The 17,348-nt window shown below is 30.3% G+C and overlaps 1 protein-coding gene and 1 long non-coding RNA gene across 2 annotated transcripts; both read right to left on the reverse strand.

Moving 5' to 3' along the window:
• Nucleotides 1-5,906: 5,906 nt before the first annotated feature.
• Nucleotides 5,907-9,968, reverse strand: LOC132732791 (uncharacterized). Its single transcript, XM_060719302.1, has 6 exons — nt 9,925-9,968; nt 8,783-8,933; nt 8,510-8,576; nt 8,093-8,251; nt 7,444-7,580; nt 5,907-6,379 (listed from the first exon to the last, which is right to left on the reverse strand). Exons 1-6 carry the CDS (start codon nt 9,966-9,968, stop codon nt 6,299-6,301), a joined length of 639 nt encoding a protein of 212 aa, XP_060575285.1. The 3' UTR covers nt 5,907-6,298.
• A 2,236-nt stretch (nt 9,969-12,204) lies between these two features.
• On the reverse strand, nt 12,205-15,466 carry LOC132732797 (uncharacterized). The gene is made up of 3 exons (XR_009626097.1): nt 15,377-15,466; nt 14,756-14,881; nt 12,205-12,320 (listed from the first exon to the last, which is right to left on the reverse strand). It is a non-coding gene; the product is annotated as an uncharacterized LOC132732797 (long non-coding RNA).
• Nucleotides 15,467-17,348: the final 1,882 nt, after the last annotated feature.

The raw sequence follows: 17,348 nt of genomic DNA on the forward strand, positions 1-17,348 counted from the left end.
TAGAAGAAAGAAAGTACTGTTACATTACCATTATACTCCTATGTTAAAAGCTTGTTTCTGTATTCGATCATGTACATGTTTATCAATTATGACAGTAACAATAAAACCACGTTCTGTTTATTTTTCATGAAAATGTTTAATGAAGCTAAATACCTTGTGAATAAATTTAAAAATATCTTTACATATTAAGCAACACATTTTAATAACATCATCGGTTAATGGCGATTTGTTACTTGTAACAAACAATTTCTCATTAAAGATACTGAGATTTTACATTTCATTTTATGCTTTATGTAATTGACAAATATATGTTGTATTGTTTTTCCTTTGAATATGGCTTGTTTCTCTAGATGATTTACTGTTGATGTTAGTATTAAACAGTTTTGTTTTTCTTTATAGATAATTAATAGATATACATGATATTATATAAATAACACATGGGTTTGTGGGTAACAGTAAAAATATCATCCCGAGGAAAATACTGTTACCCGAGGCGTAGCCGAGGGTAACAGTATTTTTACGAGGGATGATATTTTTACTGTTACACACAAACCCATGTGTTATTTATTTTATTACCCCCGAACAAAAATACTGTGATGATCTCAAATTGTCAACAAAATCTAAGTGTAACAAAAATAAATAAACCAAGAGTAACAATAACTAATTTTAAACTGTCCTTACCTTTTAAGTTTTAAGTGTACTTTAGGCCTACTTGAGAAGTTCTCTTTTTCTTTCATTCTTTAAGCAAGTGATGGCATCTACAAATCATAAACATACAATAAGCTAGGTTTTATTAGATAACAAAACACTAACCCATTTATAAGGTTATGATCTGTGAAATCTGATCCTTCTGCATCCAGAAAATTCTTCGCATGGTTTTTGACAAAGTGCATTTAGTAAATAACGATGATATCCTACTGATGTCTGTCCACCAACTCTATCTGTAACGTTTCACTGGTTAAAATTGTTAAATTATCCTTTGTTGCATGCTTTAATTGTCTGCATATTCCAGTTTGACACAAACTTATTTACATTACAATTACTTCCGTTTAAAACGGATGTTTCCTGATGACTATTCAACAAAATGATATTTAATACGCGAAAGGGACTCTAGGTTGCAAAGAACTAAATTTTATCAGAGTAATAGTTACTTCGGCGATGCCCTATCGTCAAAAATAAGAATGAATCGAGAAAAAAGTGGCGGCCATTTTATTTCATTTTATTTAGAAAATAGACCACGTGACCAGATTTTATACTGTTAAAAATACTGTTACCTATGTAACAGTACAAAATTCGTAGTCACGTGGTACACTTGCATTAACAGTAAGAATAACTCCCAGAGGCCTATGGGAAATTAGCATTACGAAAATAGTGAGGGGTAATAAAAGAATATGTGTTTCCAAATAATGTAATTTACCAGTCATATTATGAAATACTTTCAACAGTCGGTTGTCCATTGTATAGTTTTTATTATTTGAGCATATAATAGCATGATGCATTGTTTTCCATGTGGTATTTTGAATCATAGCATAAAATCGGCTATTTTTTTATCCTCTTTTGCCCATGTTTAATAACTGGACCAAAACCATGTGTAAATATAGTCACGCGCTCTTGTTATAGCCCAGTTTTACCTATGCGCAATACATACAGGGCCCAGTAAACAAAAACAAAATTACGATTTGGACTTGTTTGCCAAAGAGTCATGCGCTTTTGTTATATTAAAATTATTGATTCGAGGGCATCAATCGCATAAGTCACGGCGAGCAGCATTCAAGTTACCATGCCGGAAATACGGCGTAGGCCCTATAGACATCGCCGTTAATCTTAGTTGTCGCCCTTTCTAAGAAACGGACCGTTGTCAATGTAAACAAACCATCCGAGTAACTTACAAAACAAGATGACACAAAATGAATATGAGAAAATGTTGTTTTATTGACGTTTATATTGATAAATTTTCTTTATATTTCTTTGAGAGAATAATGTTTAGTGCCTGGTTTATTTTATAAACTTGTTTGCTTGAAAAATAAAACGATTCTGATGTCATTGATCTTTTTTCTACCGTCAATCAGAAATAATTCTAGGAATTTCTGAGGGTCATGTTTTGTCTTGTGTAGAGTAATCTAAGACCTTATAACACGGAAAAACGTACGTAAACCCTATATAAAAAATTTTATGAACGTTTTATGAACGTATGTCTGAATGAAAATCGTCAGGGTTTTTCTAAATCTTTCATATTTTTTATAGATGCTTTCCTCCAGATGGGCCCCAAGATATTTCAAGAATATCAAACTTGTAAAATATGTACTTTTTAAGACAAGTCAAGCAATTCAAGATTCATTCACTAATTTGCATTATGTGCAATAATAAGAGGGTATTTTTTCGTTTGCGTGAAATATAGAATATATTTTCACGAAACATGATAAAATGCCACATATTTTCACGAGCCGGTACCATATTTCACGAAAAACGAAAAAATAACCTTTTTATTGAATTTCATTATCAAAGAAAATGGTAACGAATCCCCTTGCTTGCTACCAACTGCAATTGTACAGCGCGCAGTAATTTATGCGTAAGCACGCGCTGTTTGGCGCTACATTGTGACGTCATGTGAACAACTCTTTAAAGGTCTGTACAGCGTTTATTACTGAATTAAAGATATTGGTGTTCGGATTAATTTTCTTAGTTAGACCATTTTCTATCATGCTAGATAATTTTTAAAACAACATTCAAGAAAAAGTTGTTTTGTATTTATCAGATTTTTCAAACAAAACGGCGAAAGAAGTCTCTTAACATAAATATGAGTTTTGACTCCGCCCACTTTCATATTTAAATCTATATTTCATATTTATTTTTAAAATATGAAATATATTTGACTGATATAGCACCATATTTCATGGGTAAAATTAAATAAATAACTCATATTGCTGTATTTCTACTGCGTGTTTAACACAGAAAGAGTCCATAATGCAGTTTATTCGAGATGTGTGATACAGTTAGTGTTTTATTTACATATTTATCTTATATACAATTTATATCTTAATCTTCATAAACTATTAACTCTCAGGTTAACAATATTAGCTTCAAATTCACCCTCTAGTTTTAAATTTATTTTATTTTCATTATTTGCTATTCTGTTTTACATAACCTAACTCTGTGATGTTCGTGTTGTAGTAATGCTGCTTAAGAATTTACTCATCTCTGTGTTATATGATATTTTGAATATTCATTTCAGAAAAGCTCTCTTGTTTTAATAATCAATGAATCAAAGTGATGAACTTCAGGTAAATTCATCTTGTTTTGTAAGTTAAATAACTTCATGACTTACTGTGTCATGCAAGGAATGTAAGGGACCAAAAAGAAAATAAGAAGATATGTATTCCACCCTTTTTTGTATTATTCCCTGGGATTAGTATGTCTATTGCATCAGGTATTGTTTTACTTATTACTTCTTTTTAAAAGTATATTTACACTTTTATTAACTGAATTTCAGAACTGCAGACATATGATGAGATATTAATATGTCAATGTTTATTCAAATGTCTTTAAGTCTATAATTTAAAATGTGCTATTTCTATTTGTATATTGTGCCATTAATGATAAACTATAATATATTTATAAATAACTGAAAATAAACATTCTCTCCTGCTTTGTTCTGTTTTGTTTATATCTTGTTGCCATCGGCCATTTCAACGTTGAAGCATAAATATCTTGATACTACAAAAGACCGGTAGGGCCATTTCAACTTTATGAATTCTCGATTTCATTTTCATTAATTCACAATTTTAACTTCCTAAATTCCCGTTTTCAACAGACGGAATTCACTAATTTACGATTTCAGCTTCATGAATTCCCGATTTCAACTTCACGAATTCACTATTTCAACTGCGCGAATTCACGATTTCAACTTCACGAAATCACGATTTCAACTTCATGAATTTACGTTTTCTTGAAATTGAAATCGTGAATTATTGAAGTTGAATTCGTGGAGTTGAAATCGTGGATTGATGAAGTTGAATTCGAAAATTCATGAAGTAGAAATCAGGAATTCATGAAGTTGAATTTGTCCCAAGCGGCCTTGCATATGACTCAACCTAAATTACTGTCTAATTTGACAAAGAGTAAAGAATAAGAAACTAACCATCGTTATTTACAGTAACCATTAAAACTGCAAGACAAGTTCCTCAAAATAATCGCTTTGTCTTTTTGACTTTAAATTTGATATTTATTAATTTGTTTTATAATAATATATCCATTTATGCATTCATTCATACACAGTTAACATTTTAAAGGCATGCATTTTAATTTTTAATAAGTGAGCACGTACTCTACATATTACACTTGCGGCATCATATATAGATGGTAGCCATGATATTCGTTAATATTCAAAGGACTTGAAATAGTTAAAAAGGTTTCCAAAGAACATTAAACAAATTGTAAACATTAAAACTGATATCCCTTCATTACATCGCTTATTGAAACGAATTACATGCATTATGTATTATGAAATGTAAACAAGTTCTGTATAGTTCTACAAAGTATCTTGAGTTGATGACATCATACTTTATTTTCGTACATGTCAAATGTTTTTAAGGTGTGAACATTTGGAAATATACCTCCTATCATTAGGTCGTTTCCATATAGAATTCAAAATTATAACAAGCAACCCTAAATATGATTTCATTTGTTTATTTGTTTATGACTGAATTCATTGTACAATATGTGCTTTTAAATTAATGAAATTCAATAGTCATTTCCCTTTCATAAAAAGTAAATGCTTCATGTTTACTAATTAATCCTAAGTAATAGGCTGGATAAAAAGTTTTTAACTGTGAATAATATTTAATGATACATTAAAATATCAGAATAAATTGAAAAATGAAAGATACAAAGGTAGAAAGATATAGATGTCGATATGGATTGTTTTGAGTTACTGCTCTTGAAATTGACATAGAAAAAATGAAGACAATAAGAATCCCTAAAGAAAGTCAAAAACGGCAAAATTGAACATGTTGCAGACTCGGTTTAATCGAGCCAGTTCATAGACGATACTGTCAAGTGCAAACTATCATTCAAGCCCACTAGCACCGGCTTAAGCAGAATATAAAATTCTATCATGAAAATGGTGAACATTTGAGTTTCAGAAACATCCGCAAATGTGTTCACACGGCGGTTATCACGGGACCTTCAATGTGACACGTTAGACATTTCCATGAATAGCAGCGTGTGTTCCAAAAATACTAGAAAGCATGTGCACTAAATTAAACGAGAAAGCAATGGGCGGAACTAACCAAAGTGGAATTTGGGGGGACATGGGACCTAGGGAAAGGAGGGGGGGGTAAATTATCTGTTTAGATTTCGTACTCTAATGTTGTAGGATATATATATATTTATATATATTTTCTTTAATTCCTATCGTTCTATTAAGGAATGGCCTTCAATACGAGTATATGACATGTGAATATTTGGCATTTTTCCTATATATTTAGTTGTGTTGATACTTGTAACATATCGATGATTATAGTTTTTTTTAGAGGTCAATGTTATAATTAACTACGTCGTCAATATTAACCGGTAAGAAACAGTATGATAAAGGTTCAATACTTGCCGCTGGCAATCTACAATATATATATTTTGTTTTTTTATCTTATATCCTAGTAATGTCAAATAATCAGCAGATGGTTTTCAAAATGCATGGAAGATAAAAAAAATATCATTATAATTGTACAATCACTTTGATTATTATTTTTAGTCTAAGAAAAAAAAGCTAATGTTTCCGTCTGCTATTGAATGCAGTTCGATGCAGAAGGATTACTTCTAATTTGTATTGTTATTCATTTTATGATTTATGGATACCACGGCTTTGGACTAATAAACAGTTAAAACGAACTTTTTGGTACTTCGATCACTGCTATATGAAATATACATTTGTATTTTCAGTAAATATAACATGATCCATAAGTATCAGGTTCGAAAATTGATGACATCAATCATTTCCAGATTCGTTTCTAATCAGAGAGCTGTTCCCTGCACATAAAATTGTAACATATATTTGTTCATGCCCTTTGCACTGTTTATTTGCAAGATATCTTACTATACAAAATATAGATTGACAAACAAAAAACAGTAAGAAAAATCAAATTTTTGAATGTTATTCACTTTGACTTTCATAATTTCACACTAGAGAAACAAAAATCATGTTTCGAAAACAATTTCAAATTGTAAAAAATATTACACCTAAGTACAATCAGAGAGTAAATGCGCGCTAGACATGTCTACAATAAAAGTGTTTCATCTTGATTTATTTTTGTTGTTTCAAAGTGGACATCACACCAACGTGGTCACTCATGGGAGTTTCACCCTTTTTCGGCACGAAAACTCTCTGAAAAAACCAAATGTTAACAACACGTGTTATAAAATAGAAACACACAATAAAATACTCAGTTTGAATAGAAGGTGTGCACTTGGTTACTTGAAAAAAAAAAACAGAATAAATACATAGTAGCAAATTTCAAATCATTCTCACGTATCTAAATGCAAAAACGCATTTTCAAAAGGCACAACATTTTTTTTTCATCAATCTGATCTTTTCACTTTCCCAAATTCTAATGATTATAAAGTTTCTATGAAATGTAAAACATTTTTAAGTCAATACATTTCTGCAAATTTCTATTACCGAATATGTCAATATTTTGCTTTTACATAGTAAATAAATAAAAACCCTGTAATCAAAATCGGCTTATCTCTAACACCAAAAACAGAGTTTTCACCCTTTTCTTACAATATCATGTGGAAGAGCAAATAGTTAATTATCTTAGGCAAATCTTCCCAATGTATTGGAATACTAGTATGATTTACATATTTTTTGTAAGTTAACTATTTTACAAATGTTTTGTATAAGATTCATTACCAACATTTCCCACTTACTTTAATATCACCATATATATGCTATTTTGCATCGTTTGAAATGCTTTCACAAAAAATCTTTACAGTAAAGTTATATTGCTTGGATAACTATATGGTCGAGTCGCGAAAGTTACACATTTAAGATTCCCATCCCCTGTTATATAACACACATGAATATTGTACGTGAACTGAATGAAAATGTTCCGAAACAAACGATTTATCAATTGTTTTGTGCACATGTCATCCACTTAAAGGCAATTTACTACCATATTTGCATTTTACAAGCATTTCAGAAGTATTCTTTATAAATTTCAAACAATACTTTTATATCAGCTTTTTTTCCATACTCAGTTGCAAACCTGCGTCAATATTAGGTCAGTTCATATAAAATTGTGAGAACGAAAGATAGCCTGCCAGCAAGTAAGAATACTCCGACACTTTAACGAAAACTCTTATTTGGAGGCGTCTTCAGACAAACACTATTTGAAACCATAAACATTGAATGCGTGTACATGACATTTAAAACATAATGGCACTCACCTTTGTGTAATGTATTGAAAGATTCTTTACAAATATATGGTTAAGGATCGATTGATTGGATGCATCGTTAGGATGTATGAACGTGTATCCTTTCACTGGTCTCGTTTTGAAATGTTTCTTAAGCCTTTTGTAGTTATCTGTCAGTAATTGTAAATATTGCTATGTTTTAATTGTTTGATTTAGCAGTGAATATATTTAGTAAGTAAAAAGCAAGGTTTTGATAGCATGGAGTTTAAACATGTATAAAAAGCAATCACAAGCGCTGTAATACATTAAGCAATATTTAGTTTAAACCTTCTGATTTACTTCTATGAACTTGGCCATTTTTCACGTTTGTCCATGATCAGTTTTGAGGATAAAAATGATATTTCTCGGGCAGCATAGAGCCTGGTCAAGCGGTATGCTTACCTTGCTTTAGTCTAATTGCAACGACTTATAAAATTCGGTTCAAGCATGGATTAGGTTAAATAGTTTTCATACATTCGCGACAATTAAAAGGCAGGTTTGTTCATAATGTTTAAAAAATGCATTTATAATCCAAAGTCAAAGCAGGCTAATTGAAATTACTTATTGTAGAAGAAAAGCTTGTACTTAATAAAAAATTCCTTACAAAGGTTTATAAAATCATTAAAAACGTTTGAAGGCTTACTTGGGAGTCGAGAAGTTTGCTTTGATTTAAATTTAGGTCCTGTGTTCATGTCGCCCAAAAGTATAACAGGCTTTATCGCCGCAAAACGTTTGACGAGAGCTTTTACCTCAAATGTATTTATTTCAGAATATGAAGTGAATCCTGCATTAAGAAGATCAGCTGAAATTTATGAGAGTTGTTATAAATAATGTGCTGATGAAAGATAAGATGATAATTATAATTCATTTACAAATTAGTAAGTTATTTTGGTCGAAATAATTTGTACATTTGTTACAGAAATCAGTTTATTATCACATTATTCACTTCAATAATCAAATGAAAATAACAAAACAAAACAACAACAACAACAAAAGAAAACAATAACTTATTTCTGTAAATGTGATAATTCTATTGGAGAAGTAAGTTAAAAGTACTCACGTTCAAAAAACACGTCGGACGTGGCAGGGCTTAAATGGGCGCACACAACAAGTGCAAAATCTTTTATCTGTTAAAATAGCATGAATGTGAACAAGTTTAAGCAAACAGTTTAAAGCAAAAAATAGAAATAGTTTTTTTAAACAGCTGGCAAAATGACACTCTATAGGATAGTACAGTTTTTAGGTACATGTATGTAAATATATTGAATGTCATACTTTTTATGTAGAATGCAATTTGTTGGATATGTCATTTGTAAGTGTACCAAATTTATACCTTTGCTGTAAGATACCCTCTTGAAATAGCTTCTTTTGTTGAAGGATGGAAATCAGTATATGAAACTTTGCGAAGTTTCTTTTTTGACAACAGTAGTAGACCTCCATTATTCATTTGTCTTCCACCAACAACACTCTCTTTGTCTGAGCACCTTGAAAACGTGAAAAAATATATTATTTCAGAATTATATATTAAAAGAAATGTTCTGCTGCATACTGTTAAAATTTCAACAATATTTTCTGCAGTAAATAACAAAACGATTCTATTGCCATTAACAAAGACGAGAAGTAGAACATTTTTCATATGGTGAATGTCAAATCTTAAGGCACAACGACTCAAAAGAAAATAATATCATTTCGCTTAAATTATACCAAAAGTTATTGATAATTAATACATATTGCTTAAGATAAAGAGTTTCGGAAATAAAATCCAATAATTATCTGGATCACTAAAAAAATCAAAGTAAAATCTCTTTAACACACACGCGTGCTTGCACATAAACACACGCATGCGTTCCCTCAAAATATCAATAAATAATCATGTTTGTATTTTAGTCGTAGTAACCTCTAAACCAAAAATTGCATATTGAATGTTGTATGTTAATATTTCATTGCAAGATCGAAGCGGTTATATATATCAAATATAAGGACAACATTAATTGTTCGTGAGTAATACTTAGACAATCGGATGTTTTGGCATATCATTATAATATACATCAAGGTAGCGTCGTTCATTCCATGTATATGCAATCAAATTTTATAAATTATAAGTGAAATGTAGAAGACATACAAGATATCAAACATACAACTCTCGGACTTTTGGTGTACCGTAGACCTATTGTAATTTGTAATAACAGATTGATTTTATTTCTTTTAATATTGGATGCTTTATTAATGCCCTGCTTATGTTAACACTGATGCCATCTTGTTATTATAAAATTAAGGAAAGACCCTAAACTTCCTGACCATGTTATTATTGTTTAATAGTTATTTAATGGTAGGAAGAAGTAGACTTGGATTGAGTATGTTTATGAGAGAGAATAAAAATTCTTTAAGTCAGATTCAATTTAATTCTCAACATTAAAGTTCTTGAATGAAGGACTCTAAAGACATGAAAAACATAAAAAGATTTAGTGTAAATACGAGGAAACTTTTGACAGCTGTGATACACCATTTAATACCCACATTTTAAAGTCACACGTATTTTCAAGTCACAGTGTTGAGAATAACAGCTAACAATTTATTACTTATTTATTAAAGCCTTTCGTTAAAGCGTAATTGATTAGTTAAATTATTAAGCATTAAGTAATTTCAAAAGTGAAACTGTGTTACGTTTAGGAATAAAACAAAATATCTAGATCAACCGAACATTTTAGCGACCAAAGAGGTCTGCAGTTTGAAGTTATTTGTAACTGCAATGATTTAATGGCAATTGTTCACAAGTGATAAAAATCTGGTAAATATCAATGTATCACATGTGTACAGGACAAAGTGATATTAAGTTTTATCACATAAACCGTGGCGCAGGAGTGTAATAAAGCGATTTAATAAAAACGATATGACACTAGTGTAATAACACTTTGACGTGACGTCATTTGCGCTATATAGAAACATAGCGTTAAAAGTGCGCTAATGTTAGCGTTACACTATAGGCGCGTCATTGAAAAATTACTCATTTTAACAGTTTGCTGTTCTTATTTTATATATGTGATAAATAGAATATTATATTCGTGTAGATTCATTACTAAATTTATTGAACTCGTTGAATAAAACAATATTACGCTCGCCAGAGGCTCGCATAATATGATTTTATTCAACTCGTTCAATAAATTTAGTATTAAACTACACTCATTCAATATCCTCTATGTATTATAATTATCAATATTCCAATGTTAACTCAAAAACTGTGACTCCTCCTTGCGTTAACTTTATTATTAGTAACTAAGGAATATTCATTCTCCCAGTAACCTATTATTCATTAACATTGTAGAAAAGAAATGAAGGATGATAGTTATATATATATATATTAATGAATATTGATCTAGTCTTAGATAGCAAACGAAAATATAATGAGAACAATGATGTACGAAATATTAATTACAATGTTTTTAAAGGGATATACAGGCGAAAATTTCATTTCTTTGTTTTGAATTTTCATTCATTTATCTGTAAATGTCCTCAAAATGAATACACTAAGCAGTCACAGGAACAAAACTTTTCTCCTTATAATGAATAAAATGGTGGTTTCCTAACCTGACACACGTGGGTCAGGTTAGAGCATTAAGATGTCATAATAGTTGTCACAGTGATATCTGGGAACGTTGAAGAATATCATCAAATAATTGATTTAGGTTTGTTTCATCATAATATATCCATAATATCTGTTATTGTATCTTCCAGGGTTTGTTCAAGTCACATTACTAATTTTAAACTACTAGTACTCAGCGTTTTAATTTCGTTCAACTTATATAATTACGCTTCAGACCCAAAATATATAGACTTTTTAAAAACATTCATGCTGGGACTTTTACAAATGTCATTTTAGCATGATTTGAGTACATACGATAACTTTGATATTTTTGTCATAAATTTGCCTGAGTATCCCTTTAAAACAATTGAACTTACGCGTCGATATTTAATAAGGACATAGATAAACAATGGAGGCAATCCTGACTATCTAGTTGAAATATTGCAAAAGCAGGTGTCAAACAATTTGCCAATAAGCACCCTGCATTTTGTTTCGTGTCATTAGAATTGCATCCATTGGTTGCAATACATGATGTATAAGCTTTAAGACGAGTGTCGTCACACGGTGGTCCTTAAATGTAATACAAAATGTTCATTTATTTACAAGTGATAAGAATGACAATATATGTACAGTCCTTATGTGTAATACAAAATAATCATTAGGTCGTTATGATAAATGGTAGTAATGAGTTGCATGGCCACTACCACTGGTCAAAATGTTTATTTATTCATAATTGATAATAATGAAAGATTGATCACTAGAAAAAAATCATTTTTAGAATGAAAAGCAAAACATTTAATCAAGATTATAGATTTACATCTACCGACTTGGAAACCGTTCTTTGTAATATAAATCGAAATATTTCGTATGACATTACTATTATTGATGATTAAGAATTAAATTTACAAATTACCTGTTTAATAATTAAATATTGGAGATCATATAATTATTATAATTGTGTGTAAGTACATTTGCATACGATAGCAAAAAGCAATATAACTCGACATTCATATATGACTGCAAACGTTACAGTTTAATACGCTAATTGCATAATTTCTAAACTTCTAAACTATTTCTAGCAGAAGAAATGAACAAAATAATGTGCCACAATACTAGATATCGAAATTAAACGATAACTAAAAATGGCTTATCAATTAACATTGGACTCACGTATGTTTTCCGTTGCCTGTGGCGGGAGATTGTTGACATCATCATGTAATTCGCTAAATGAATGAGGATACTGTTTCTTAACACCATTTACAATATCCTCGACGTCTTGACCAATGAATACCTTAATACAGAGGCATAAAGATTAAACGATTGAAACGATAAAAAGTATACAAATGAGACAGATCCTTTACGGGGCATGTTCAAAACGTTATTTTCGTTAATAAAAACAAATTGTGTTGATATAAAAGGAAAGGGTGTCTAATGCCTTAAAATGACTTTTACTTTTTGTATTTGATTCCCACGAGCCGTGCCCACTGAGATAACCATGATAACGCAATTTATGCTCCTTATTATTCAAAATAATGTTAAGGAAAATAAAACAATCATTTTTGGGTGACCAGTAGTTATTAGTAGCGAATTTTTTTAAAATTTGACGCCCGTTGAAAAACAAGAAATTCACGCGCTCGTTTAATTGTGCAGTCTAATTGGGGATATTCCTTCTGCTTAAAACAAGAAGATAATTAAAGAAGGTCAATAAATTTGCCATTTTGCCACACGTTTTCAGCTTCAAGTGTTTCAAAGTCGGCAAATACAAGGTCACAGACAGGAAGGGGCTAGGTAGAAAGCTGCATATAACCACGACGTAAGACATGTTGTCTCAAGAGCTTAATGAAGACCGAAGTATATGAGGAATGCATTTAATTCTGATAAAATAGTTAAAATTTTTAACAAACAAAAAATCTTTAATATATGTATCTGTATATTTGTTATATTTCAATGTAATAACGGTACACAGTAATTATGAATATTATATACCCCGATTATTTATTACCGCTAGCCTGTGTTCAGTATTGAAAAGTTTATGAATTGATATATATTTTACGTTATTGTTACAGTACATAACGATTTTTTTAAAAGATCGGTCGATAGCATTAATAAATTGATGCTTTAAATTACTATTTTATTTCACATTTTAAATCTATATTCGTAGAGTGCCGTGGTTACTAAAATCACGATAAAGAGCAAAGTTTGGCCGACTCTCGGACCTTTTTACGAAGAATGGATCGACAAGGTGGTAATCAAACTGGTTATGGCTATATAATTAGGAGACATTGAACTATTGACAATGACATAAAGCTGGTTATATTTTTATCTATTTTCGGCGTTAAGAACGCTGTTTATTGTTTTGTGAGCGTGAGCATCGGTTTGTGTACCCCTTGTCATTTGTAATTTCCGGAGAGTTGATATTTGCACACATAGTTAATTGATATTCACTGTATATAAAGAACATATGCCGATATTGGGGCGTCCGTGGCCGAGTGGTAAAGGTCGTTGACTTCAAACCACTTGGCCCTCACCGCTCTGGGTTCGAATCCCGACAGGGACTTTGAATTCTTTCATGTGAGGAAGCTATCCAGCTAGCTTACGGAATGTGACTGGTTCTACTCAGGTGCCCGTATGTACCTAAAATGATGCACGGATGGGCACCTCAGATCTTCCTCCACCAGTAAAGCTGGAACGTCGCCAAATGACTGTGTCCTTGTGACGTAACACCCAAAACAAAACACATTTTCCGATATTTGTCTCTTGTAAAATCGTGTATGTGAACAGTAGGGCAGCAGTCCACGAACTTTTTGAACATACTTTTTTAAATCGAATCAAGAACGTTAAATTAAGAATGTTAAAAAGTATGTACATTCCTATTTGCAATAATTTATTTTGAACAATAAATTTGTAATTACAGATGACCTGAATTATGTCATTTATAAGCTAATTAAGCTTCAACTTAAGGAGGTATTTTGCAATCTTTGGGTTATAGATTGATATCAGTACTACATTCATAGAAATAGAAGAGCAATCTGGATAGCCATTCCACCACAAAAATCTTCATATAAACATCGATAATTACATACATGTATTTGCATTGATTGAAACAAAACATGAATGCATATGGTATATTTGGTATAATTATATGATCTAAATATATCTGCAATCTCATTGGTCCAAACAGTAGTCAACAGAACTTTTTATAAAACCATATTGACTTGGTGAAGTATCATATTCACTGGCTGAATTGGATTTTCCCAGTCTAAAAATAGATTGAGACTCATATTCAATGATCATACACCGTAGATTGTTAAATACGCGTGTTACTTAAAAAATAAATGTTGCTTTTGTTCTTTATGGCATATTTCTCGATTAAAATATCAATACATTGCCATTTTACTTAAAGACTACACCGCAATGTTGAGAATAAACTTGAATTACTTTTGTATCCGCAGCGTTCTCGAAGTCTTTTTTTTTCCCGCGCTTCAACGAGGCGTACATGTATATAAGGTTGTACTTTTTGTGATTTTTTTTATTTGTTAGCCTGTTCATATAATAAAACAAATATTGACTAGTGAGCTAGTCGCCTCGGTCAATATGTCATCTGCCGGTGAATATCACATCATATTCAATGGCTCACTAGTCAATAATTATATAATATAAAAGTATATCATACGTCGTAAATATTATGACCTTAACAACAGAAAGCGTTTAACACAAAATTCAAACCTCTTGCAAACAAATAACATCTGCTTTAGAAGATTTAAGGCCTTTAATTATTCTGTTTTTTCTAGCATCTTTTCCGACATAGCCTTCCACAAGGGACTCGTGCAGCCATGTGTTAAATGTCATAACCTAAAACAAAAATATTGTTTAATTTTATTTACAATATCTCGTATCAGTATGGTCATATTATGATGTGCTGCAAAAGCTAGTTCTATAAAAATATTAAATAGAAATATATATTTTGCTATCACCTGGCATAAATAGAATTGTGAAAAAAGTAATTCAAGGTGCAACATATAATTTATAAACATGTTACAAAACAAACTGACATTTCAACTGTATGTGTCGCTTCAGTATAAATGAACAATGAATCTGAATAATATATAAATATATGTTACATTGACTGCTTGCTATCATACACCAGTAGTATTAACGTCAATGAAATGTTACATCCAAACTTAAGCTGTAGTCGAACACACACTGTTATGGATTTTTATAGCAATGATTATATTATAATCATTGAAAAAAATAAAAATTGCACTTTAATTCACCATTTACCACAATTTAAACATTTTTTTTTTTCAATTTTGCCTTGTTTAGTGTTAAATAATTCACTATACATACATTTAGTGATTTCCGTTTTGATTTTCCATCACAAAGTTGACAGAAGCTAAGTGAATATAGCAAAAACACGATCCACGCCGCCTTTGACAGGGTCATCTGAAAGAGTATGCAATGTATCCACAAAATTAAAAAGAAATTGAATAGGGTGTTACTTAAAAGATGTTAATACTAGATTACATAAGAGTCGCCAGATTTACAGCGGATTAATGCATTTTGTAGTATTTTATAATTAACATCTGCGGAATCCCGCATCCGTATGCGCTTTTCTAGCATATAAGTATACGTGTATTTCAAGCTTAACGCGGTTTGTTGTTATCCGTAAAACGAACTTATTACTGTACCTATATGATAATTAATTAACCGGGCCCTCATTGCAGTGAGCTATTTTTATAGAAAGAAATTATCTAGCCATAATTTTCCAGTGTTAGTGCGATCTCATTTGACAGTTATATATTGCTAATTTAATAAAGCGGGCCCTCATTGCAGTGAGCTATTTTAATTGGCGGCTTGATTTACGCAAATAAAACATCAAAGTGCAACAATGGCATAAGCTATGTTTATAATATCCGTTAATATAATTTTCTTCTATATTAATATATTCTTGCCTGCGCAGGACTTATGCAAGAAAATAATTTCAATACTAACTATTACCAATAAAAAAAAATGTAACAACAGAATAGTTAACTATACAAATATTTTTAATAAATTAGACATTAATAAAGTGGATCGGTCTACATGGGGAACATATTCCATATACATATTTCAGAAGTTGATTAAATCGATAGAGACATACTATTGGATGTTAATATGAATATAATATGATAATTGTTAAATATGTGGACAAGAGTTCTAATTGATGTGGTATGAACATTTTTATATTTAATTTATAGGTTAATCAAAGATTCTATTGGCTTAATCTATTAGCTTCTATACATAATATTTAATTTGTGTTATCAGATCAGCATATATTTCTGTAATAATTCTTACATAGTTTGTTGCCTCATTTGACACTCAATATTATAACATGGAATAAAAATAAATAGAAAGTAACTTTTTTTTATCTTACTACTGATCTACTATTACCGACAAATTCACTCGAAATTAATTTATTATATGTTTATAAATCGCGAAAACAATTTAATAAGAAAAAGTATAATATAAGAAAAATATTAAAAATACAAGAAAAATGTAACAGTTTTTTCAACACAATTTTCTATAATAATTCTTACATGGTCTGTCGCCTTGTATAACACTAAATGTTTTAACATAGACTAAAAATAAATAATTGATCTTCCATTATCGACTCATTCACTTTGTTTCACTTCATTAGTTTAATTTCTTATAATTATTTATACGTCTCAATAAAAATTCAAGAAAATGTAACAATTTGTTTCGTGAATTTGTTTCTAATAAGATTTTTTAAATGATTATGTTTCTTCTAAAAAAGTAAAATGACTTACATTTTACTTCGGTGTCAAACTGGTAATTTACAAAGCTGGCGTTCGTAAAAGTACTGTCTTTTTCCACTTGTTTGTTTTAACACAATATTGTTAAAAACAGAAAAATTGTTATTGACATCGCAAATTTAATTAACTTTTACCTAAAATGAACCTAATTGTCGTGATAACGAAGATGTCCCCTGGCTGTATATATACAAGTTTCATTTTGAAAAAGTAAAAATTGCACCGCAAAGTACATACATGTAGATGCCCTATAAGATAATATATCGTGATATAACAATATTTATTCTTCTCTTTTTACATCATTATTTGTCATATGGGAGGTAATTTTACAGACAATATTTTTATTTGTGTTAATTGCTTATTAAGAGTTATTCATCTTGTATAATAAATGATGTTCTATGTATTTTATCTATGAATTAACGTATCATAGGAGATTATGCTTTATATTTTACATTGGCGATTGCAGTATGCATTGATATTATTTAATCAGGTCTGATGTGTTGTAGATG

The sequence above is a fragment of the Ruditapes philippinarum genome, unplaced genomic scaffold (genome assembly GCF_026571515.1).
Source record: "Ruditapes philippinarum isolate M1 unplaced genomic scaffold, ASM2657151v2 ctg963_1_1_1_1, whole genome shotgun sequence".
Lineage (NCBI taxonomy): Eukaryota > Metazoa > Mollusca > Bivalvia > Venerida > Veneridae > Ruditapes > Ruditapes philippinarum.